Source organism: Nelumbo nucifera, chromosome 3, assembly GCF_055504915.1.
Source record: "Nelumbo nucifera cultivar China Antique chromosome 3, China Antique-T2T, whole genome shotgun sequence".
NCBI classification, from domain to species: Eukaryota; Viridiplantae; Streptophyta; class Magnoliopsida; order Proteales; family Nelumbonaceae; genus Nelumbo; species Nelumbo nucifera.
Window position 1 is genome coordinate 28,052,613 of NC_142651.1, and position 26,980 is coordinate 28,079,592.

Sequence of the window (26,980 nt, forward strand, 5' to 3'; positions counted from 1 at the left end):
CTTTTTAAGTCTCACCTCTAGCATTAGCATTGAGACGATGAGACACAGGTGGCTACAGGATTATTCAATATGTACTGGACCCGGACTAGTGTATTATCATTTATACTGCAAGATAAAATGAAAAAAGAATACGTATAAGCTCCTGGATGCCTCAGCTGAGCATACGTGCTTGAGATAAACGAGGCCTCATCATACAAATATGTCACAAAGATGAATGGCTTTAATTTTTTTTCTTACTTTCAAGGGAAACAAAAACATCCTTAAAATTTTCTTCAGATTTGTGACTCAGGACCATATTTTACATATTGCCACCAAGCTATGTACATTCCCTTTGCTCCATTTCTAACCGAGATCTACAACGAGAAAGTGAGAAACAAAATCTCCAAGCTGCTAAGTATGCACGTGTTTTCTACAATGGCAAAACAAATTGTACTCTTGCGTCGCAGCACTTCAGTTGCTCATGACAACTCTCTCCGTTGAGTCACAGGAAGGTTGTATCTGATTAAGGTGCTAAAGTTCCTCCACTTGAACTGAAAACCCACAAGGGCAGCGTTTGGTTCGCACTGAACTTTCTTCATCAAAACTCTGGTCTTCTACTGGAAATACATGTTCATGGTCATCACCAAGCACAGCTGATTGAGTATCAGAATTGGCACCTCGTACATGGCCATGGCATCCAAGAGATTGCACATCATCCTTGCTAGTACAAGTCTTAGGTCCATATTTTTCATCCTTTGGGAGGATGCGTTCAGATGCCTGTGAAAATGAATCACCCCCATAGCAGTTATTCAACCGTTGTCGTGTTATAATTGATGAAAGAAGCTGATACCATCTAGAAATAGATTGGGCTTCAATCCGTCTCTTCTCTTCAGCATCTCTTCTCTCTCCTTCTTCTGCATATGCCTGAAGAACAGAAAAGATCACATAAAAAATAATATTCATTACCTCTAGAAACTTGCAGTTCCAAAGATCTCTCATTAACCTAAAGGATAAACAAAAAATGGTCAAGGACTTTACCTCCAATATTGCACCTTTAAATTCTTTGCACACTACAATCCCTTCAAAGATGGGAATGGATCGGCCATTCCGAAATTCAAACCCAACCATTGCAGGGGCAAAATCAATCTCCAGCCTCTTTACAACAGGGACCACCCTAGGTAACCTCAGGTGCACAGTGCCAGGTGGGAGACACTTCTCGGACCACACATCCACTTGACCGCGCTCGTTCTATAAGAAAATTCAAATCAAGAATTAACTTGAGGACATCCATATAACAGAATACAGATTTTTCCATTTCAATATCCTCAAGTAGTATAGAGCATGACATCATGGTAGCAATGCCTCAAGATATATCATACCAGAGTGGTGCCCTTGGGGTAATGTTAAGCGCTAAAATAGGAGTATATCCCCCCAAGAATGGATTGCAAGTCAGGCACTACATGATTAGTAGCTCATTCACCGGTGTCAGTTGTTATTTTACCATACTGTCTAGAAATTTGGCAAATCAGGAAGAGATAATCTTCCCATCCAGCTTGAGTTAGAAGATCAAGATGTATTCCAACAACTTGAATCGATTAGTTGTTACTGGCATTTACTAACAGAACCCTTGGTCTTATTTATCACTTCTCATAACATAATGGGATCCTCTAAAACACTCATCATCTATTATACCCTGACTGACACAGACAGATACGACTCCCCATTTCCTAAAACTGCACACACATATACGGGTACAGCACCCCATATCATTTGTTTATTCATGCTTCTATATCCACTTTTGAAGTTAAATGCTATTTCTCAAGGCTTATGTCTTGCCAAACTTAATTAATTGCCAACGTATATAGTTTTTTACTATTACTTGGTGTAATAGTCAATTCCCAAGGTGAGAAGCATGAAGAGGCAGGTTTGAGTATGAGAATGACCACTTTGTGCAAAAGAAAAAAAGGTCAAAGGTCAGATCCTTATCCAGACCTCCCCTCCCAAGACCCTAGATAGATGGGACCAACATAGGGTAATACCCTTTAAAATTCTTTATAGTATGATTAGTTCAAATACACCAATTTACATATTTTAAAAGTGTTAATAGAGTATATATATAAGTGCCCATGCTGTGTCTGCCATCATATTGAGTGTGGATCACATCAGACACCATTATGCTAGGCATGTACAAGTATTCAGATAACCATAGCTCATCATAATATCATGCCAACTGAAAATGGATCTGAAACTGGAACACAACCATACCATGTATAAGATGATTTTGGTCAAGTTGGTCAAGTTAGCTAAAGAGAATACCAAAGAGAGAAAAAATGAAATTTATAAACTTGGAAAGATGAGAAAAAAGAAACAAAAATTTTCAATCAAGTTAGGAGCATCAAAGAAAAAAATCAAAGAGCCTTATCGAAGGGTAGGGTAAGGAAATCTTGGAAAATGGAATAGTTTTTTTTTAATTACTAAATAAAGAAAATATAGAGACTGCGAGCTAGGGAGGGGTTCATAGCCCCAATAATAACTAGAAGCTATAGTACTTTCATAAAATTAGATCTTTAGAGGCAAGAGACGATTTAAATAAGATGAACAAGGGGAAGGAATTAGAAGTATCTCAAATAACAATCTGGAAAGGTATGGGAGAGGTAGGGTTATCATGGTTAATAGTGTCTGGCTGGTTGAAGTGGAGACTTGGGATCAAAGTCCATCATCACCTGGGTGGAGGGGATGGACTACCCCCCATTGTGTAGTCTCACAAAGCAAAAAGGTTAACCAAACAATTTAATAAGATAATGAAAATAAAATAAATGTTAGATGAATGGAGAAAGAACACCATGGTGCCTATTATTAAAAACAAAGGCAATGTACAATGTTATAATAATTATTGCAGGATTAGACTTGTGTACACTATAAAATTTTGGGAGAAAGTGATTGAGTCATTGATAAAAGATCATTACATGGAACATATACATTAGAAAACCAATTTGGTTTTAAGCTAGGGAGACATAGAAGCTATCTTTTTCTTGAGTTTTTTTTTTTTTTTGAGAATGGAAAAGTATAATTGTATTAATGATGTATAAATGAGAGAGACTTCCAAGATGGAGAAGTTCCATAATAAAGGATCTTGAGAAATGGCAAAGTATAATTGTGTAAATGATGTATAAATGGGAGAGGCTCACAAGATGGAAAAGTTCCATGATAAAAGAGATCTTCACTTTGTTTCACCATTCCATTTGATGGTGCCATATCCATTGTTAAGTTATTAGCATTTAAATCATTTATTACTACTTTGAGGCATGCCCTTTTTGGTATGTGAACCTAATTAAGAACATATTTGATGGTGCAATGACTAATGTCAAAACACCCAGAGCGGAGACATCAGAGTACCCTAGGATTTATATTGTTTATTTTAAAAATCCCAGCACCTAGGTGCCTAGGCGTCAAGGTGTCTCCATGTCACCTAGCTTTTTCTTAGCGCCTTGAAAACAATGTTATTAATTCACGAAACTAAAGAGGGATCATACAAAATTAGATCTGACAAGAGATACTTCAAAAAATAAAAAACAAAGTATTAAGATAAGTAGGACTAAAATGAAACAAATGCTATGTAAATTTAATAATATAGGAGCACAATTCAGTATATAATTAGGATCCAAGAGAAGAGATACCTCAATGTATGACATATTTTATTACCTTGATTTGATAATGAGAGAGAGAGAGAGAGAGATTGAAGAGGATATCATCCAATAGAATTAGAGCAGGATGTGCAGAAGGGGTGTGTATCCAGAGTCCTATAAGATAGGGGAATACCACTTGAACTAAAACAAAAATTTTTTAAAGTGGCTATAAGGCTAGCAATGTTATATAAAGCAAAGTGTTGGGCATTCAAGAAACATGTCCAAAAGATGAGCGCAATAGAGATACAAATTTTGAGATGAATGAGTGAGAAAATTAGAAACGATAGAACCAGAAATAAGCAGATTTATTAGAATGTTGTAGCCTTGACAAGTGATAAAATCAGGTAAAGTAGATTAAGATGCTTGTTTATGTACAGAGAAGACCATCTACAGCAGTAGCAAGGATAACTAACCTATTGCAAGTTGAAAGGTCTAGAAGAACCAGGAGCAGGCCAAAACAAACATGTGTTGAAGTAGTGAGTGTTAATGTCGACTGTGTAGAGGTATTTTAGTCTTTATCTTTATGTTTAAGTTGCTGATGTGTAATGTTCTATTAGTAGTTGTGTCCCTCACTTAAGTAGGGGCAAAGGAGTCTTTTTATGATTTAATAGAAACATATAAATTGATCTGGCCGACTAGAGAGAGACAGATTTCTCTCTTGTTCGAACCAGATTTCTTTCCCTCTCTATTTTCTTCGCTTCTTCTTCTTCTTCTTCTTCTTCTCATCTTTCTCTTACTTCTACAGTCACTATTCTAACAGAATTCAAAGGCAGATTGGATTATAATAGTGAGAAATAATTTGAAGGCCCATACTTGCCAATGGACATAGCAATAAACAGAGCAGAATTGTGGAACAGAAAAACATAATTCATGTAGCCAACCCCATATAGTTGAGACAAGGCTTTGTCAAGCTGAGTTAAGTTGACCAGCTTAGATCTAGCAGAATATATCTTTTTTTTATTGCAACTTTTTTTTTGATCAATAACCACAGATTTCATTAAATGGTAGTAAACTTGCAAAGAATAGGAGCTAAGGTATCTTAACTCCCCAGAAGTTGGGAATGCACCCAAACTGATAAAAACAACAATTACAACTGAGCCCAGAACCCAGAAACCCTATTAACCCCTTGCCTAGCTAATCCATCAGCAAAGGAGTTGGCATTTCTCTTTACCCAGGTACACTGAACTTCCATATTCTTGATCAGCCATTTGAACTCTCTTTTCATTACTGTAGCTCCACATCTTAGAGGTGTCTTCTTTTAGCCAGACCACTACAATCACAGAATCTCCCTCTATAATCAATTTCTTGACATTAAGGTCTTTGGCCCTTTGTGCCCCTTCCAAAGCTGCTAACACCTCAGCCCTCAAAGAGTCTCCCACTCCAATTGGGCCAGAGAACTATTACATTACCTTTCTCTCTTAGCACCCCCCCAATACCCGAGGGCCCTGGATTCCCCATGCTACTGCCATCAAAATTTAGTTTGATAAAACCAGGAGGTGGAGGGTTCCATGTGAGATTCGAGGTCTTGTTACTTGAGACTGAACTAGCAATTTCTTTCCATTTTCTTAACATATCATCTGTTGAAAAATCTGTGAACTCATCCATTGTTTTCAGCCAGTGTATTACCCTTATATGAATCACTTCTAGCATAGTTTCCAAACCTCTCTCCTTTTCTGAAAAGATCCTTGAATTTCTTTCTTCCCATATTGTCCAACAAACAGCAGCTCTCACACATCTCCACATGATTCTTGATCTTTTTGTTGAGCAGTCAAGAGAGGAAGAGGAAAACAAGCTTTGCACGTTTGTTGGGGAGATCCACCTGCACCCAAACAAAGAAGCAAACCATTCCCAAATATTTTTTGCCAAAATACAGGATATTAGTAAGTGGTAACCAGACTCACCAGCGGCTTTGCAAAGAACACACCAGTGTGGAGATAAACAGCTATTGGGTCTTTTTCTTTGAAGTAAATCACCTGTGCTAACACTTTCTAGGAAAGCTTCCCAACAGAAACTCCCAATCCTCGGAGGTATAGGTTGACACCACACTTCCTTGATAGGGAATGACAAACCAATAGGAATTTCCGATTGTATTAGGGCTTTAAAGAAGGAGGCACAAGTAAAGGATCCGGAAGGAGACAAAGTCCAAATCCTACTATATGTTTTTGTAGGCTCCAAGAAAATCCCATCAAGAATGGACAAGAGAGTTGAGGTACTATCCAATTCGATATCCCTGAGTGCTCTTCTCAAGCCCAAGTTCCAACCAAACCCAGAATTTGAATTTGAGGGAACAAGGAATGTGGCAATTGGTTCATTTTTGAAAGTGGAGATTGCAAAAGGGCAGGAAATTGGTCTTTCAAAGGAGACTCCCTAACCCAAACATGTTCCCAAAACTTTATGAGGTTACCCGAGTGCAAGTCATACCTGATCCAAGGAGAAAATAGAGGCAAAATAGCTTGGATTGATTTCCAAGGTGATGCTCTTGTAGACATAGCCAGAATCCCAGAGTCCCAACCATTCTCTGCAAGCCCGTGAATACTACAAATTATCTTAGCCCACAATTTTCCTTCTCCAATGAAAATCTCCATAGCCATTTCCCTAGTAAAGCCAAGTTCCTCTTCCTTATGTTCCCAATGCCTAGCCCTCCATCTTGCTTACTCCTACACACCATCTCCCATCTAACCCTATGGTCCTTTTTCTCCTCCCCTGGCTCCCACAGGAAATCTCTCATTAGCTTTTCCAACTTGCTAGCCACCCCTACAGGCACCTTAAAAACTGAAAGGTAATAAATGGGCAAGTTAGCTAAAGTAGAACTAATTAAGGTAATTCTTCCTCCAAGAGGTAGATAGTTTTTCTTCCAAGATGCAAGTCTCTTTTCAAACCCCTCCACAACTAGAGTCCTAAAACGTCATTTTTGAGGATTATCTCCTAGAGGAAGACCAAGGTAAATTAGAGGCCAATTCGACACTTCACAATCCAAAATGTTTGCACACGCAAGGATCTCACTTTCCCCCATATTCACACCTACAACACAACTTTTATCAAAGTTTACTTTCAGATTTGGCATTTGCTCAAAGAGTTGTATTGTAAGTTTCAAATTCCTAATCCAATTTATGTCCCCTCCCTCACGGAAGAGAATCGTATCATCTGCAAACTGCAAATGTGTGAGTTGTATGTACTCCCTGCCAACTCTCCACCCTTTGATTAGACTTCTAGAATCTGCCCTACAGATCAATCTCCCTAAGACTTCAGCAACCAAAGTGAACAAGAAATGAGAAAGGGGGTCTCCTTCTCTTATTCCCCTCAAAGCTGGGAAGAAGTCCACCATCGTTCCTATTTCGACTGCTGCTACAGTAGTCCGAACAGGAAGAGGAGAAGAAGAAGAAGAAGAAGAAGAAGAGGGGTCAGTCGAAAATCTGATGGTTAACCCATTCAGTCGACCCCCTTAATCTATATTAGCTTCTAATCATGTTTACAAAGACAAATGCCCTTACTTAAGTGTGGGGCAGAGTAACTCTAATAACACAGCCACATAAGCAAGTTACTTAATAAACAGAAGAAGACTAAACTACCCCTATTCGACATATCTTAACACTCCCCCTCAAGCTGGAGAATATATGTCATATAATCCCAACTTGTTACATAGATAGTTCACTTTCCCTGAGCTTAGAGCTTTTGTAAACAAGTCTGCCCACTGGTCATTGGAGCTCACATGTTCTGTATTTATCTCTCCGGCAAGAACCTTCTCTCTCACAAAGTGGCAATCAACCTCTATGTGCTTTGTTCTCTCATGAAAGACAGGATTGGAAGAGATATAGAGTGCAGCTTGGTTGTCACAGTACAATTTCATAGGTTTATCCATGTGAAACCCAATTTCTTGTAGAAGATTCCTCAGCCACACTAATTCACAGGTAGTGTGAGCCATGGCCCTATATTCGGCTTCAGCACTGCTTCTGGCTACAACCGTCTGCTTTTTACTCTTCCATGTCACAAGGTTTCCTCCCAGAAATGTGCAATAGCCTGTAGATCTTCTGTCACTCACTGAGCCTGCCCAGTCTGCATCTGTATACCCAACTACTTCAAGTTTTCCTCCTGGTTTATACAATAGCCCACGGCCTGGAGCTCCTTTCAGATACCTCACAATTCTAAGGACTGCATCCCAGTGAGGTATACGAGGGTTCTGCATGAATTGGCTCACCACACTGACTGCAAAGGAGATGCCGGGTCTCGTGATAGTCAGATAGTTCAGCTTTCCCACTAGTCGTCTATACCTTCCAGGATCTTCAAATACTTCTCCTGTATCACTGCTCAACTTAACATTTGGTTCCATAGGGGTTTCAGCCGGTTTTGCACCTAACAGTCCTGTTTCTTCCAATAGATCAAGGACATATTTCCTTTGACACAGATTCACACCTTGTTTTGACCTAGCAACCTCAATTCCCAAGAAATACTTTAATGTTCCAAGGTCCTTTGTTTGAAAATGATTTTGCAGAAATGCCTTTAGTTTGCCAATCCCCAATTTATCACTACCAGTGATGACAATATCATCCACATAGACCACTAATAAAATCTTCCCAGCTTCTGAGTCATAGCTGAACACGGAGTGATCAACCTGGCATTGCTTCATTCCAAAACTCTTCACCACTTCACTGAACTTCCCAAACCAAGCACGTGGAGATTGCTTCAACCCATAAATTGCTTTCTTCAGCTTGCACACCTTACCACCCTCCCCCTGAGCAACAAACCCAGGTGGTTGCTCCATATATACCTCCTCCTCTAGATCACCATGAAGGAAGGCATTCTTTATGTCAAGTTGAAGGAGAGGCCAATCATACATAACTGCCAAAGAAATTAGAACACGAACGGAACCAATTTTAGCCACCGGAGAGAATGTCTCCATATAGTCCACACCATACGACTGTGAGTAACCTTTAGCAACAAGTCTGGCCTTCAGACGCTCCACACTACCATCTGGCAAGTATTTCACAGTATACACCCATTTACAGCCCACAGCATGCTTCCCAAGTGGGAGAGTAGTGAGTTCCCACGTTTGAGTATGTTGAAGAGCAGAAAGTTCCTCCTCCATTGCCCGCCGCCATCCAGGTGAACTAAGAGCTTCTTGAACATTGTTAGGTATGGAAATAGAAGACAAAAGTGAAACAAACTGGCGATGTGAGGTAGAAAGACGAGATAATGAAACAAAATTGGAAATGGGATGGAGTGTAGAACTACGTTTACCTTTCCGTAAGGCAATGGGTAGGTCAAGATCTGAAGGTTCAGCAATAGGAGCCATGAGAGGATCCGCAGACGAGGTAGAAGTAGGAGGGGCCGGTGTCGTTCGACGTGTATACACTTGTCGGATCGGTGGTCGTTCAGTGGTGACCTGCACTGGATGAGGAGATGTGTCTACTCCAACAACAGCCTCTGGAACTGAATCACTGACAGGAAGAGGAAGAGGAGGTAAGGGTGAGGACAAGGGTGCTTCAGGACGGGAGAAGAAGGGAACAGACTCAAAAAAGGTGACATCAGGGCAGACATAGCATTTTCGGGCAATGGGATTATAACACTTGTATCCTTTTTGAGTCCGAGAGTAGCCAAGGAAGACACATTTAATTGAGCGTGCATCTAGCTTGTCTATTCCAGGACTCAGATTATGAACAAAGCACACACAACCAAAGACACGAGGAGTTAATGGAAACGGAGATAAAGTGGGAAACAAGATGGAGAAGGGTGACCGACCATGAAGAATAAAAGAGGGTATCCGATTAATGAGAAAACATGCAGTGAGTACAGCATCACTCCAAAACCGTTTAGGAACATTCATGTGGTGAAGCATAGACCGAGCAATTTCAAGAAGATGACGATTCTTCCGTTCAGCCACCCCATTTTGTTGAGGGGTGAAAGCACATGATGTCTGATGAATAATGCCATGCTGTTCTAAATACTGTTGAAATGCAGTAAGAAAATATTCACGACCATTATCTGAACGGAGAACTTTGATTGGAACACCAAATTGTGTACGTATTTCAGCATGAAATTTTTGAAAAATGGAAAATAATTCACTTCTTTCTTTCATTAAGTAAATCCATGTCATTCTTGAACAATCATCAATAAAGGAGACAAAATACTTGTACCCATTGTAAGACTCAATTTTGATTGGACCCCAAACATCTGAATGAACCAAAGAAAAAGGACTCAACATGCGACTCTCAACTCTCGGACTAAAGGACACACGACGGTGTTTACCAAACTGACAACTGACTCAATGATGGAACCAACATCTTGAGAACCTTGAGAGATGGATGTCCCAGTCGACAATGCCATTGTAGAGGAGTAAGGGAGGTCTGAAGTGCAATTGAAGATCCACCGCCGTCAAGGTAATACAATCCACCAGCTTCATGCCCCCCACCAATCTTCTTCCCCGTCTTGAGATCCTGAAAAACACAAGTGGAAGGAGAGAAGGTAACAGAACAGTTAAGAGCTTTGGTTATTTTACTAACAGACATAAGATTGAATGGAAACTTAGGTACATATAAAACAGATGATAAGGGGACAGAAACTTTATCAGTTTATTACTCTGACTTGACAACTGTTTGGAAGGAATTGGACCATTACCAGAATATTGATTGGAAGTGTGATGAAGATGCAAAATTGTACAAGAAACTTGTCTCACAGCAAAGGGTGTTTGCCTTTTTACATGGTCTCAATCCTATCTATGAATCCATCAAAGTACAAATTCTAAGTTCTAAGGATCTTCCTTCAATTCAGGAGGTCTATGCTCTTGTCCAGTCTAAAGAGAGCAGAAGAAACTTGATGAACAGCACCGGAGGAGATGCAATTGTGTTGGCGGCAAAGGGGGGTTCCTCTACTAGTGGTGGCCCTTCTTCCAAGAGAGGGGATCTCCAGAAGAAAGCAGAAGATAAGGAAAAATTGTGGTGCACTAATTGTCAGAAGCCCCAGCACACCAAAGATACTTGTTGGGATCTCCATGGAAAACCAAAGTGGGCTCAAGATCTACCTAAGAAGCAAGGCTCAGATGTAATTAGAAGACCCGGGCAACAAAGTACCAAGAAACACCACATGGCCAATATGGTTACTCGGGAGAATCAGCCCTCCACTTCTACTGTGACTCAAACACCACATGGCCAACATAGCTACTCTGGATCTGACCCAAGGGAGGATATTGTAAACTCCTTCCGTGACCATTTGGATCTTTATGGTAGAGCTATTCGCCAGATGGATGCTCCTCCCACCACCTCTTTTGCATCCACATCAGGTAATCCCGCACAGCTTTCCATGTTGCTTCTCACAACCTTGACTCTCCATGGATCATTGATTCTGGAGCGTCAAAACACATGACTGGTATGTCTTCTTACTTTCAAACTTATCACCCTATTTCCGGAAGAGATAAAGTGAGACTAGCTGATGGATCATACACTTCCATAGTTGGTCAAGGAACTCTCTCTCTTCCCCTCGGCCTTACTCTTTCTAATGTTCTTCATGTTCCAAAATTCCCTATGAATTTGTTTTCAGTCAGTAGTGTTACAAATTCCTTAAACTGTTCTGTGACCTTTTTCCCTTCCTATTGTGTGATTCAGGATCTGGCCTCGAGGAGGACGATTGGTGGGGGATGTATGGTTGATGGACTCTATATGCTGGAGAATACGGTTGGCCTTCATGTTACAGAGTCTCTGAGTCAGTTCAGAAAGAGTAAAATGTATTTGTGGCATTGTCGTCTGGGTCATTTGTCTTTTGAGTCCTTGAAAGTTGTTTTCCCAGAACTGTGTAAGTCTGTGTCTGTTTCTAATTTTTCTTGTCAAACGTGTCAGTTAAGCAATCATTGTAGAACTCAATTTCCTCAAAGAAATAGTAAATCTGAGTTTCCTTTTCACATTGTGCATTCTGATGTGTGGGGCTCTGTTACTTTACCTTCTGAGAGTGGCTACAAGTACTTCATTACCTTCATTGACGATTATTCCAGATACACTTGGGTATATCCAATGCAAACCCGTGAGGAAGTACCGAAAATTATCCAAGATTTTCAGCAGATGGTCTTCACCCAATTTCAGACCGAAATCCAAATATTTCAATCAGACAATGCAAAAGAATTTTTTCATAGTGACCTCACGGAGTTCTTTGCTTCACATGGCTCACTTCATCGGAGCTCTTGTGCCCGCACACCACAACAAAATGGTGTGGCTGAACGGAAGAACCGACACCTTCTTGAAGTGGCACAGGGTTTACTACTCCACATGAATGTTCCCAAACGATTTTGGCTTGAGGCTATCATTTGTTCTACATACCTCATTAACCGAATGCCCTCTCGTTGGTTAGAGTACAAAGCCCCACATCAGCTTCTCTTTCCTAAGGCCCCTCTTCTTTCTATTCCTCCTCGTGTTTTTGGTTGTCGGTGTTTTGTCCAAAACCTATCTCCCACCCGGGGGAAATTGGACTCTCGTGCTATCCCGTGCATATTTCTTGGCTACTCATTCTCTCAGAAAGGGTATCGTTGCTTTGATCCTATTTCTCGGAAATTCTATGTCTCCATGGATGTTACATTTTTTGAGGATGAGCCCTTCTTTCCTGTTTCTCCCCAGGGGGAGTGTAGGCATGAGGAGAAACTGGTTCAACTGCCTCCTTTTCCTACTCCTTCTCCCCCTTCCCCTTCTGATCCTCCACCTTTCCGTGTTTTTTCTCGTCGTCGTAAAGGCCAACCAGGTTCAAGTGCTGTGGAGAATCCAGAAGTCGTACCTCAAATGCCATCAAATTCCTTGGGGGAAGATCATACTCACTCAGGTAACTTGACTCCCAACCTCCCTGTTGCTAATGATCTTGACCTTCCCATTGCCCACAGGAAAGGTGTTAGGTCGTGCACCACTAAACACCCCATTTCCATTTTTGTTTCCTATGAGAAAATCTCACCTTCATTTCGTGCTTTTCTTACCTCCATTGACAGTATCCCTATTCCCAAGAATGTGGCAGAAGCTCTCTCAGTACCAGAATGGACGAAGGCCATGAAGGAAGAAATTGATGCTCTTCATAAGAATGGCACGTGGGAACTTGTTGATCTCCTTAAGAGAAAGGATACAGTTTGATGTAAATGGGTGTTCACTGTTAAGCATGGGGTTGATGGAACCGTGGAGAGGTATAAAGCTCGTTTAGTGGCAAAGGGTTTTACTCAAGTGTATGGGGTTGATTATGCTGAAACCTTTGCCCCTGTTGCCAAAATGAACTCTATTAGAGTCCTTTTTTCTCTTGCTGCCAATCTGAATTGGGATCTACATCAGTTTGACATCAAGAATGCCTTCTTGAATGGTGACCTTGAAGAGGAAGTTTATATGGTTCAATCCCCCGGTTTTTTGGCTCAAGGAAGTGAACAAAAGGTGTGCAAGTTGAAGAAGTCTTTATATGGGCTGAAGCAATCTCCAAGAGCTTGGTTCAGCAGATTTCATACTGCAGTTCAGCAAAGGGGATACAAGCAATGTCAGTCAGATCACACACTGTTTGTAAAAAGAGTAGAAGGTAAAATGGCTGCCCTAATAGTATATGTGGATGACATAATTGTTACTGGTGACTGGAAGGATGAAATTCAAAGTTTGAAGGACTTCCTTGCCACTCAACTCGAAGTGAAAGATCTAGGACCCGCAAAATACTTCCTTGGAATTGAGGTTGCCCGATCAAAAAAGGGTATCTTCATCTCCCAAAGGAAATATGTCCTAGATTTGCTTAAGAACACTAGAAAGATTGGGGCTAAACCAACTGACTTTCCCATTGACCCCAACCACAAGTTAAGTGACAGCCAAGGTGAACCTCTTAAGGATGTGAAGCAATTTCAGAGGCTTGTAGGGAGACTGTTGTACCTCTCTATGACTCGTCCAGACATAGCATATGTTGTTGGTGTCCTCAGCCAATTCATGCATGCACCTAGGTCCACTCATCTTGAAGTAGCGGAGAGAATACTGCTGTATCTTAAGAAGTTCCCGGGTGCTGGCTTATTATTCCAGAAACATGGACATTTGAGAGTTGAAATTTACACAGATGCGGATTGGGCTGGATCTCAAAGTGACAGAAGGTCTACTAGTGGTTACTGCACCTTTGTAGGAGGGAACCTTGTTACTTGGAGGAATAAGAAGCAAACCGTGGTAGCTAGATCTAGTGCTGAAGCTGAGTATCGTGCAATGGCACACGGAGTAGCCGAAGGTATGTGGATAAGGAATTTATTGGGAGAGTTTGGTAAACCCATGACTCTACTCTGTGACAACAAGGCAGCTATAAGTATCGCTGCCAACCCGGTACTACATGATAGAACAAAGCACATTGAAGTTGACAAGCACTTTATCAGAGAGAAAATCATCACAGGCGAAGTATGCACTCCATACATCAGCTCTAAAGACCAACTAGCAGACATCTTTACAAAAGGGCTAAACCATTACAGACACCAAGGTCTCTGTGACAAGTTGGGCATGATTGATATCTATGCCCCAACTTGACGGGGAGTGTTGACAGGTGTATTATATGTATTGTACACAAGTTTAGTACCTGCAGGGGTATTCTTGTAATTTTGCAGTCCTATTGTGTTGTACGGCCAGTATAGTATAAATACAATGCTTCACTCGACTGAAGTAGAACTTTTGAGGCCTCAACTCAGTTGCCTCTTCTTCTTCTTCTTCCTCTTCCTTCCTCCTTTCTTCTTCTCCTGCTCAACACCTACGATCACATAAATTGGGGTTTCTTGGATAATATACTAAGGAGGAAGAATTTCACCTCCAAGTGGAGGAATTGGATGAAGGCGTTTGTTACAACTCCTTCATCCTCAGTTTTGGTCATTTCAGGAGTTCAAGGAGTCTAAGACAAGGTGACCCCTTGTCTCCCCTACTATTTCTTTATGTGATGGGAGTTTTGGGAAAATTGACTCTGAGAGCAGTATCGAGTGGTCTTTTGAGGGTTTTACGGTGGGAGAGAACAGTTTATACATTCCCTTGCTACAGTTTGCAGATGACTTGGTTTTCCTGTACAATGCTTCTCAGGAGCAACTTAATTTTTTGATGGCAATGCTATGGTGGTTTGACGTAGTCTCGGGACTACGTTAGAATGTGCACAAAAGTAAGCTGGTAGCAGTAGGTGAGGTACAAGATTTGCAACTCTGGGCTGATTCCTAGGGTTTCAAAGTGGACAAGTTCCCTTTAAAATATCTGGGAGTGCTCTTGGGTGCCAAATGCAATGCTAAATCTATTTGGGAACCAATTGTGGAAAGGATTGAGAAAAATCTGGCTGGATGGAAAGCGAGGTACCTATCAAAAGGGGGTAAGATTACTCTAACAAAGAGTGTTCTGTCTTCTTTACCTGTTCATTTATTATCGCTATACTCAATTCCAGCAAGGATAGCCTCTTAGATTGAGAGACAAATGAGAGAATTCTTATGGAGAGGCTGGAAGGATGGTAAAAAAAGTTCATACAGTCAATTGGGGAAAGGTGTGCAAATCAAAGAAGAATGGGGGATTGGGTATTAGAAGATTTCAAGAACTAAACCTAGCATTACATGGCAAGTGGTTTTGGAGGTTCGAACAACAAGGGAGCTGTCTATGGAAAAGAGTAATTCAAGCAAAGTACAGAACAAGAAATGAGGGGTGGGATCCAGGAGGGGCAAATCAGTTGTTTGGTTGCTCGATTTGAAAAGGGGTTGAAAAGAGCTACAGTTCTTTTAGCAAGGAAAACAAGTTTAAAAGTAGGAAGAGGATGCAGGGTTCGGTTCTGGATGGATTGCTGGTGTGGAAACAGCTTGTGAAAGGAGGATTTTCCATATCTGTTTGCAATTGCAGTGGACAAGGAGACAAAAGTGGCTGATTATGTGCATTTTTAAAATGGTGATCATGTTTGGAGCCTGCAGTTTAGAAGAGTTCTGAATGATTGGGAAATTGAACCTTTTGGGCAGCTACTTCAGAACTTGTATACCATGCAAATTGATTTCAACTCAGAGGACAGAAGATTGTGGTCAGAAGATAAAAGGGGTCAGTTCACAGTAAAGTCTTTTTATAATAAATTGACTCGAGGACATGCAGGATTTCCCTTGGCATATAATCTGGAGCAAGCATATCCCTTCAAAGGTGCCTTTCTTTGTTTGGTCTGCCTATCTCAACAAGATTCTTACAAAAGATAACCTGATCAGGAGGATAATGGCGATTGACTCACCTGTTTGCATGTTATGTAATGGAGTAGAAGAATAAGCTGACCACCTGTTGCTATATTGCAGTTTTACATACAACATATGGGTGAAAATCTTTGGCATATTTGCCATTAAAAGTTGCTGCCATGCAACAGTAGAAGTTTTTGTAAAAGGCTGGTGGATACAAGGTCTGAGTAAGAGAGGGAAAAGTCTATGGAAAATGGTCACAGGATCTTTTTTCTGGTCAATTTGGCAGGAAAGAAACTCAAGGCCCTTTCAAAGTAAAGGCTGTCAAGAAGAGGAAGTGTGGCAGAAAATAGTTGGGAAACTTCTATGTCAAGGCGTCGCCTAGGCGACTAATGGGCGCCTTGACTTTTAGCAACTAGGCGCCCTTCTAGGCGACTAGGCACCCGCCTAGGTGACTGAGCGCCCGCCTAGGCAACAAAAATGACAAGGCGGGTACCTTTTATAATATCATTTATATTGCTATATCTTATTAATGTATGTGTTAATACATTTTATTATATGCTATATATATATATATATATCAATTATACTTTGTTTTAATGTTTTACTATTGAAATTTAAAAGATCAAAGGGTTTTGAGAAGAGAAAAAGAGAGAAAGAAAGAAAGAAAAGAAAGAGGAAAGACAGAATAGAATAATAAAGTTATTTTTTCTACTCTCTCTCTCTCTAATTAAATAAAACAGAAACTCCATCCTTGTTTTTTTTTCTATTTTACTTTCCATCTTGAATATTTATCATATAAAGTTGATAACCATCTTTAGCTGCTAATTAATATGAATTTTCTCTATTAAATACTAATTATAGTAGTATTATTTTTTAAAATAATGAAATTAATATATGTAAAAGATTTTTATCTTTTAGATGTGATGATTTGCACATTTTTAGAGGAAATTTAATGTTCTTAATAAAGAGAATTGCTATTTTTTCAATTAACATGCATGCTGAATGGTATATAAAACTAGGAAACTAGCCAAAAGTCATATTTTTATCGCCAAGGCGACGCCTAGGCGACTAGGCACCCCAGTGTCACCTAGACGCCTTGAAAACTATGCTTCTATCCTTGTCATCTGCACATCTATCAAGGAATAGTATTCCCCTTAGTTCTCTCTTTCAATTTGAAAACCTTTTTGTAATGACAAATGGGATAGTGATCTAATGTTTGTTGTATCTCCCACTGTATAGCCTTTGGTTGCACATGGATCATGTTGCTTTTTCTTAATGAATTAATACTTTACCTCTTCTCAAAAAAATGTGTATATCCTATCATTGATAAAAAAAAAACACACCTGCTCCTTCCTCCCTAGGCTGGGGAAAAGTCTATCTGCTGGCTCCTAGTTGATTTATCTTTTAAAGTCATTAGGTGTTCTTTCCCTCTTTTCAAGTGTGTATTTGATATACAAAGATTGTTTGGCATGGCAAACTCAAGGATCGCTTCCTATCTGTAGAAAGAAGTGAGCTTTTATGTTTATATTTGTTGGGCGTTAGTGGGCTGTTACGTTTCTTTATTGGCCCTAATGGGCCTGTTACTTTTAAGACATTGTAACTGCTACCGCCTAAGAAGGGGCAGACATGTAGTTCTATTTTTTTATTACATAAAGTATAATATAGACTAATAGGGGTCTCTATCAAGCCCACCATCTCTTCTTCCCAATCTCTCTTCTCCTCTTCTTTCTACTTAGTTTTTGGTGCTGCAACTGTTTCTTTTCTGATTCAAATACATAGAAAGCTAAAATAATCATGACTGAAGTGTGTTTGGATCAACAACTCTATCTTATTTTCTTCTTGTAATTCATGTCCTTCCCGTATCGATCATCCATTATTCTCTAACCCCCCCCACACCTTTTCAAGCATCCATTTAGTTCCCTCCTACTGTCCGACGTAACTGGACAAATTTTCCAACTTTCCACTTGCATTTAAGTTCCTACCATAGAGAGATAACAGCCGTAAAATAGTAAACAAAAGACTACAATATTCATTGCAAAAAAAAAAAGACAACACTTACTGATCATTTATGTGATAAGGTCATTTTACTAAAAGTTAATAACATCTATGAGAAATAGAAAAGTTTGCACCTTTGGTACAATCCCATTAACAGCCTGAGGAAGGCATAATGGTTCCATTTGCCATTTTCCATAAAGCTCAAGAGTTCCTTCACTATTATCTTCATTACAATTACCAAACTCCAAATCTTGAGTTTTGACAAGTTTTAGAGAACGTCTAACCACCTGAAGAAAAGCACCAACAAACTGGCATTCATGAACTGTAGCAGTGAAATACCATATGAATCCACATATTAATTACCACAAAAGTAGTCCCATGTCCCAGACCTTTGCAGGAAGCTCATTTTCTTTAACTTGCAACCCCTCTCGCAGCCACCTCTGTTTTGTTTGTAGCGTCTGGACAGATGATCGAGGATAGACTGGATGACCAGAACAAAAACCAAGTATAGGGCCCTTTGGATGAAGTATCTGATACTTGGTAAGCCATCTTTCAATGGCATAAAGGTGATGATTTTTATATGCCTGAATTTAACAAAAAGAAAAGTACTGAAACAACCAACCAGGGCCAGGATGCAAAACCCATAATGTAATTATGATCTAGTTGTACACCATAAATCCAACTTTATTAGTTCATACCTGTTGGTTAGTTGGAAGAGGCTCTGTTAATGCCCTAGTTTCCAGCTCCATATCCTCAAGAACGTTCCTGGTAGCAATTGTAGAATTCTGTGTGGAAATTTCCACATTGATATTTGCACCATGCTCTTTAGACACTTCCCTACTGGACATTTCAGGCATGCTTTCATTGCTTTGAAGATCTTTTCGAGTTGAAGCACTCTCTTGGTGCACTTCCAACTGGACTACACCACCAGTTGCATGTGACTCCAGCTCCCTCAATGGTGCCAAAACTGTATCCCACCAATGTGAATTTATACGTTGTGATGCAATCTTGTACCACTTCATACAATACCTGAAATGTGCGAAAACATTTTATTGATTCTCATTATAATGAGAAACACAACATATAAGTTATGAATGTCTAGTGCAAGCTATACCAGCCTATTTACAATTATTTGCAGCAAATATCAAAAGAAAACCACAGTAAACAAGGATTTACAATTTTTTCAGAAAAATCCAATCTGTAGTATAAAGTTCATCACAACACCCCACCTAGAGACAAGCCACCATTTCTCTCATTATCCAAAAAAAAGGTAAATTACAACAACCCCCCTGTACTATGGGGTCTGTGATAAAGACCCCCCTGTACTTTGTTTTGCAACAAAGACCCCCCCTGTACTATGACCGTGAGACAAAAAACCCCTTCCGTTAGCTTTCTGTTGAAATCTGCCGTTGCAATATTTTTTAATCCCCATACTACCCTTGTAGACAATTGGGAGAAAAACATTGTTCATCTTCCCCGACCTCACGATACACAAACAGCAGTGGCGGTAATCCACATTTCTCTCTCTCTCCCCAGACCAAAACCCAAATGCAGCAGATTCTACAGAGTCCTGTTCTCTCCCTTTCCCCAAGTTTTAACAGTTATTCCTTCAAATCCCTCCCTGGAGGCTTCTTACTGTGCGAATCGAGATCCTTCATTTTCTTCACTAAAGATCTGGTGATGATTTTACAACTTCTATTGTCCATTGAACTGATGGAAGAATGGGAGAAGATGATGGAGACGAACTGGGCTGGGGGTAGCGACTGATTCGGCGGTGACAGAGGGCGCGACAACTGTGGGAAGGAGCAGGAATAGAAAAAGAACACGAATAATAAAAGATGGAGAGAGAGGGAGAGAGGCCGGTGGTGGATTCGCCGCCACTGCAATCAGTTGCAGCGGTGGAAGTCGGTGACGGGTTCGAAGGCGGAGGCGGCGGTGGAAGTGGAGGAGGAGGGGTTGCTCTTCCGGCTGCTATTGGGGAGGAGAGAAGAGCCCAATTCAGTTAAGGAAGACGAGATCCAAGTCGATTCGATCTTCTGACGAGTCTTGTTAGGAGCTTGGAATGCTGGCTGATGGGATTGAAAGAAGCCCAATTCAGATGAAGAAGATTAGATCTGAGTCCCCCAAGGTTCCTGAAGAGAATTGCAATGAGTTCGGCGTTTGCAAGGAGAAGACAATTTCAACCAGTTATAGTAATGTGGGTGAGATTGGATCTCCTGAAAAACAAGGTTTGGACGGTGATGGGGTTGATGATGTTGAAGAAAGTGATTGGGACGATGAGGAAGATGTTGCAGAAATTGAGATAGAGAAGAAGAGCATTGATGTTAAGGAAATTAACATGGAAGAACGGAAACCCCAAAATGCCATTAATGAAGAGAAGAAGGTTGATCAGGTCCATGAAACCTCCATTTCCACCTCTTCCAACTTCAATGAACAACCCACCCCAGTAGCAGACCGACCTGTAATTGTTGACAGTCCCGTAAAACCTCAGAAGGTTTTGGATGAAGAGGAGAAGATTCAACTGACTGATGAAGCACCAAAGCCCCTCTCTCCAATTGTGAATAAACAGCCACCCCCTGTTCCAGATCAGCCTGTAATTTCCCCAAGTCCCGTAAAACCCCAAAAGGTTGTGAATGAAGAGAAGAAGATTGCACAGGTCAATGAAACACCGAAACCCATCTCCCCAATTCTGAATAAAAAGCCATCACCTGTTGCAGACCACTCCCTAATTGCCCATAAATTTGCAAAACTGAAAAGAGCCATGGATGAGGAAAGCAAGCTTCAACGGGGCCATGATAAACCGGCACCCATCTCGCCAAATGTGAATAAGCAGCAACACTCTGTTTTTGTTCGTCCTGTGATTGATCAAGATCTTAGAAAATCACCTCCAAGTAAGTCATTTCCAATTACAGTTTGCTGATATTAGTTCCTGGTTTCAGGTACTATTTTTCTTTTGGTTTTGTATCTCACTTCTTCAAATTTGTTGGCCTTTCATGGATGAAGTTTCAGAAGTAAACGGTAAACCAGAAACCCATGGAAAATTACAAAGCATTGGTGAGTCTCTCTTCTGATTCATTTAGTAAAATTCTCTTCCAGGAGATGATGAAGAAGAGGTTCTTCCAGGATGTGTTGAAGAGAGGAAAATGGAAGCGGCCCAAGGACTTGCAGAGGATTGTCTTGTACGACACCCTGGTGGAACCCCATTTGCAGAGGTAGAGAACAGCAGCGGCGGTAATCCCCAATCTCCCTCTCTCCCCTTATCGCACTGCTGTTCGTGTATCGTGAGGTCAGGGAAGATGAGCAGTGCTTTTTTTATTACAAGAGTAGTATGGGAATTAAAAAATATTGTAACGGCAGATTTCAACGGAAAGCTAATGGAAGGGGGGTTTGGTCTCACGGTCATAGTACAGGAGGGTCTTTGTCGCAAAACAAAGTACAGGGGGATCTTTGTCACAGACCCCATAGTACAGGGGGGTCTTTGTAATTTACGAAAAAGGAAACTAAAGATTTAAAAAATTGGTCGATTAACAGGCTCAAATTCAGACCTGGGACATTACGCACTCATGCAAGTTCAGAAATGTGATTAGAAAATGGTAATGTATAAAACTTCTTTGTTTGTGTCTATACAAAATAGTAACCACCTTTATAAATCTACCTATGTTTAATGAAATTCACCATTTACCAAAGGCCTCTTTATCTCCTAAATCCCCATGCTAGAAAATTTGTTAAATCTTCTCCAACAATTACCGGTCCAAGGTGAAGGAGGACTGAAGGAGAACTTTTATAATTCTTCAAGGGCAACTTCAACCTCCACCACATTAGAGTCCCATAGGAATGTGCTACAACCAGCCTTCCAGTTCCAGGATTGCCATGATAGTAACAATCAAAAGTTACCTCTATCCTCTCATTTTCCTTAATTTCTTTGTCTTAAGGCTCCTATCTGATTAGTTGGACCAAGGGTGAATTCAAGCACAGCCCCAAGAGTTAAACAGCTACCTTAAGGTTTCGCTCTAACCCAAGCTATAAACTGTTAAATCCAAGCATAAATCAGGTTAAGTGGGGGCATATTTGCTCAGGTTGTAGTGCTTTATCCTAAAAGAACACATTAATTAAAGTTTGGAAAGACTCAAAACCAACCAGCCTAAAACAAACTCTCCAGGCCATTAAACATCTTTATGAAAGCATACAAAAATATAATCCCATAGTACGATGTTGGGCTGGGATCAGGTCAACCCACCCTAATCCAAGTCCAACTCAAGCATACATCAGATTTAAATTTTCTAACCCAAGCCCAGAAATGCTCTCAACCAACCCAAACTAATGATATATTGAGTCAGGCTGGGATGGTCAAGACTTAGTCTCAATGATGGAATGATTGGAGTTTTTTTTTCTTTTTTGATAAATGAAGGATTGGAGTTTATTGCTAACCTTGAAATTCTTTACTGAGCCTATATAACATATATACAAACCAACTTGATGGGGAGTATTGAGAGAATAGCTAATATGTTATTTATGGTGTTCTATTCTCATTTAGATCAGGGATATACATGTATTTTCATTATTACTTAAATGGGGTAGTTTAGGAAACACAATAAGTTCTTAAACAGTATATATATACATATTTGCTTTCAGTTATTACCTGGCCAACTGGGAGATTTGAGTTTTCTCTCAGTCGGAAGGTACTCTCTTCACATTCCTGCTATGTTCTTTCTCTTCTCTCTTCTGCTCTATTCTTTCTTTCTTTATTATCTGTGTACCATATACAGATTTTGCACAGTTAGAGAGCCTAAGTCATTGAGCATAGCCTCTCATCGATCTTTATACTAATAAAAGTAAATTACAAATAAGCCCTCCATTTGTATAAAGTAGAAAAAGACAAATTTTCCAATTAAGTAGCACTTGTCAACAGATGAGATACTTGCCCAATCTCAGAGGTTCATAACACAACATTGAAAATAAAATAACACCTGTACGATCTTTCATCTCAAAAATCTATTGGAATTGATATTGTCATTTAATTTACTGTAAAGTTATAAAAATGAATGAAATTTACATAGAAAATTAGGAGGCAAAACCTGCGAGTCACATCTTTGGCCCCATGCCCAGCAAAAGCAACTACATATCTCAGAGACGTTCTGCAGGCAGTTACTGCAGCTTCTACTTTGTGCTCACCATCAAGAAATGCATTGGCAGCATCAATATGCACCCACTTCCCTGTCAAGTTTTCTCCATTACAATAGACTTCTGCCCAATGCAGTGGAGGTCCTACTTTTCTTGATCCAAGTGCAGTAGAGACTCCTTGGGAAGAAACTATGGAATCTTCAGTTTTAATTCTTTTCAACCTTCTCAATGAAGGAAAACCTGATGTAGTATGCAGCTCTTTTAAATCTGGGCCTGCATCACCCTCACAAATACCTGCTGCAGTGGCAGAAAGAGCCATTTCCAATTGTAGCTCAAACTCTAGATCGCCTTTCCTCTTTGAACCTTCAGCTTTTTTGGTAAGACATGATTCAGTATTATCATTGCTTGCCTTTGAATCTAAAAACCCAGTTATGTCATTCAACTAATCAGGAAGTGCAATATCACTAGATCCATTGGTCTTGCATGTTTAGTTTCTTTCTGTGATTTCACATTTACCTTTATGAGAAGATTCATGGGCAATGTCTCCTTTGGGCGTTGTTTTGTCTAATGATAACTGAATGGGAGAGGGAGACAATGCAGCCTGATTCAGCCTGGAAACCATCAATGTGGAAGAATTAAAAATCCCCATCTCCTTCCTAGTTGCATCTTGGTTTGAACAGCCAGGCATGTCAACTTCTGGTTTGAGAGAGGCCACATCCAGCACAGACACGAACCTGAAATATATTCACAATTGCAATTGTTGTACTGTTTTTGCTAAATTGCAATATGTACTTCAGATTACCTTTATTTATTTATAAGTTAAAAAGAAAATCAGCAGACAATATTCTAGATTCCCAAGTTCTTATTACTATTAAGCATAGTATTCAGGTATCATACACATATTGACATCTTTAACAAAGCAAACCAAATTTTGAACTTTTTTAAAAACACAGAAAGAATACATGGATTATTCAGGAAACTATAATAATACAGATTTGCAGAGTTAGGGAGACTCTTTGGTATCACTTCAGATTTTTAGGTTGAATCGGTGCTTCCCAGAAAACTACATCTTCTCTTTTTGGTCCAGCATTAAAGGGGCTCAGCAAATACAGTAGCATCTTATGGTCTATGCTGCCTTTTGTGATTATATGGACAATATGGTTGGGGTGGAACTGACATATTTTTGAACACAACATTTCCTCTGAAGATCTGATCCTTAGAAAAGCAGTAGGTACTCTTGTGCTTGTTTATAAGTAAAGCAGTACTTATATCATGGCTTTCAATGTAGCAGCTTTTCAAGGAATATCCCAGTACTTGTTCCTTTTGTAAAGCCTGACCTCTTATACAGAACCTCTATGTACATGAAAACCAAAAAGAGATAAAACCAGTGTGTATATGTAGACAAACACACACAGTTTACCTTCATCAAAAAGATTAAAAATCTGAAATTGGGTTGCCCACAGTTTGGTTGTACAATTCCAGAACTTCACCACTTGCCTCATTTCTATATTTTTAGTAGTTTCAGTCTTTATTAACTTCTGCTTTATCTTTATGGTGAAAAATTTTGTTTATAAGGTGTTAAAAACAAGTAAGATTCATTTTAAACAAGTCTTCTGATTTTCTTTTTTTGACTAAAGGTAAGGTAAAAATTTGTTAAATCAGAGATAATAATACAAGAGGGTCCCCCCAAAATTATCTTTTAGGTCAAGACAGCATGGATTTCAAGCCATTACAAATTCCAGAAATTCCCAGAACCCAACCTAGCCCCCAGTTGGGTGGTCTGAAACCCCTTGACAGCCGAGACCCAAGACAGGAGTTTTCCAAAGACAAAAGCAATAAGATCTTCTGAATCTTTGCATGTGTTACAGAAAATCCTTTTGTCTCTCTCTGTCCATATAAAGCTAATAACAGCAGCCAGAATGATCTCCCAGATGTTTCTTGCAAGCTTTAACAGTCCCTGCAGCTCCCAGCTATTCAGCAGCTCCTTCACAGTGCTTGGCATGACCCAGCTAATACCCAGTGCTGAAAGAAAGTGATTCCTTTTTTTCTTTTCTTATCAATAACTGATCAAGCAACTAGGGCTGAATTGCTTTGGTGAGTCAGAAGTTGGGGGTGCAAATGTGCAATTACGGACAACAATGGTAATATTTTACTGAATTGCTATGGGCCAATTTACATTGGTAACTCTTTAAGAGCTGAATTGCAGGCCTTGGTTCAAGGTTAAAACCGATGACGTTGAAAGGAATGAAGGATAAACTCTTTCTTTCATCACCTAATGGGTGAATGTATTGTTGCACAGTTCTCTTTTAGTTAGTTAATAAAATGGTTGGTTACTGATAAAAAAAAAGAAAAGGAATGAAGGATGTGCAAATAGAGGAAGACTGAAACAATAATCAGCTGCATGAGAAGTCAAGCATGACCCCTTGAAATTTCAGGTTGATGGTGAGATTGGCACATCCTCTAGCTTTTGAATAGCTCATTCAATTTGGTTCCTAGAAGTGCTAATACATTGGCAGATTCTTTAGCTAGGGCAGAGGAGGTAAGAAAACAGCTTTAATGAGGTTACCCAGGGCCAGGTTGTAATCTGTATTTTTTATGGTAGTTTGGGCTCCTTCATTTTAGGGGCTAGCCTCGTACTATTGGGCCTGCTGCCCATCTTGGTGAGCAGTTAGGTATTTCAGTTTTAATGAAATGCTTCAGTTATTCATCAAAAAAATATAACTCTTTTTTTGATAAATAATATATAGATAACTAATCAAGCAAGTCTGTTAGTGACATAAAGAAAAATACTAGTACATCAGAAACATAGTGCCAAGCATCTCAACAGAAAAAAGCAGGCTATCTACCTACCCCTACCCCAGACAATGGGTGCATGTTTCAATTATTATGATTATATGAGAATTACGAAGAGTATGAATTGACATTCCTACGCCATAATTGATAGATGATAGCCCTAGTTTTCTTCACAAACTCTAGTTAATGGAGCACTCCATCAGGAGTCCATCCAACATCCTAATTTCATCAGTGAACATCCCTCGTACAAAACAATCAACTTTAAACTAGACCCTAATTCTATCAAGAAATCTATCCTAAAATTATTCCTAATTGTATAGAACTAAAACATTTTTCAACTTTCTTTTGAATCTTTTCCCCTATTCCATAATCCTTAATTCCTTATACCCTAGCTCACACCTAAAATACCTACCAAAAAAACCATAGTAAGCTCATTCATGCTCCATTCATTGTAACAGGTTTTGCATATTTATCCTGTGGAAGATTGCCTAGATGATCAACAACCATATTCTATAATTTTTCAGATTCACATCAAAAGAAATGGTCATAAAAATCACTATTTGCAAGGGTCCCATGCTGTGTTCATTGCCAAAAAAGCAACAGTGTCATACCGGGTTGTAAGATCAAGAGCTCTGAATAGTGCCACAGACAATGCAGCAACCTGCAAAATGGATAAACCTGTAACTTCCCAAAAAATGAAAAAAAAAACAAATTTTTTAACTTCTTCCACAATAAAACATTCTCAATCTCTAACCTTCCTACAGAGACATAGCAGTCACCCCTAGCAGAGATATATGCACAGAAACACCATCCCTGATCAAAACATATGCACGTGCGTGTGTGTGTGTATGTGGAAACACCATTGTCATCAGAACCTTATTAGTATAAGGTATCGATGTCAATAGGTCGGAATCTGGTTCGGGACAGGATGCATCAGTCCCATTCCAATTACTAATCGGACAAATATGAAAGATGCAAAACCAAACCAATTATTAATTGGGACAATCAGGTCTGGCCTGATTAGACCCAATTATACATTGCACCTATAATTACCAATGATAATAACAAATTAGAACTTCATCTTGATAACATAACCTTAATAAAACTGAAACTAAAATAGTAAACTGTTTATATGTTGATAAAATGTGTTGTTATGTTTATGAAATTTACTCTTTTAGATATAAAATATAACAAAAATTACAAAAAAAAAACAAGAGACCTTTATATATTATTAACTATATAATCAATTCAGGTCTGAATCAGTTCGGAACAGCAA

General features: G+C 39.6%; 1 protein-coding gene across 3 annotated transcripts in view; it reads right to left on the bottom strand.

Annotated features, from left to right (window-relative positions):
* Positions 1 to 215: 215 nt before the first annotated feature.
* RAD4 (DNA repair protein Rad4 family) overlaps positions 216 to 26,980 on the bottom strand; it is a 36,307-nt gene continuing 9,542 nt past the window's right edge. The window contains exons 7-14 of one of the 3 annotated variants that reach the window (XM_010268143.3): positions 26,316 to 26,365; positions 23,428 to 23,645; positions 22,866 to 23,280; positions 18,489 to 18,819; positions 18,180 to 18,374; positions 17,925 to 18,077; positions 1,018 to 1,227; positions 216 to 903 (exon numbers count right to left, since the gene is read on the bottom strand). In XM_010268143.3, coding sequence (XP_010266445.1) covers positions 511 to 903; positions 1,018 to 1,227; positions 17,925 to 18,077; positions 18,180 to 18,374; positions 18,489 to 18,819; positions 22,866 to 23,280; positions 23,428 to 23,645; positions 26,316 to 26,365 — 1,965 coding nt within the window. In that variant the 3' untranslated portion in view covers positions 216 to 510. Of the gene's footprint in view, positions 904 to 1,017; positions 1,228 to 3,681; positions 3,780 to 17,924; positions 18,078 to 18,179; positions 18,375 to 18,488; positions 18,820 to 22,865; positions 23,329 to 23,427; positions 23,646 to 26,315; positions 26,366 to 26,980 lie in introns of those variants that run through there. The other 2 variants (XM_010268068.3, XR_736313.3) reach the window with 2 other exon arrangements.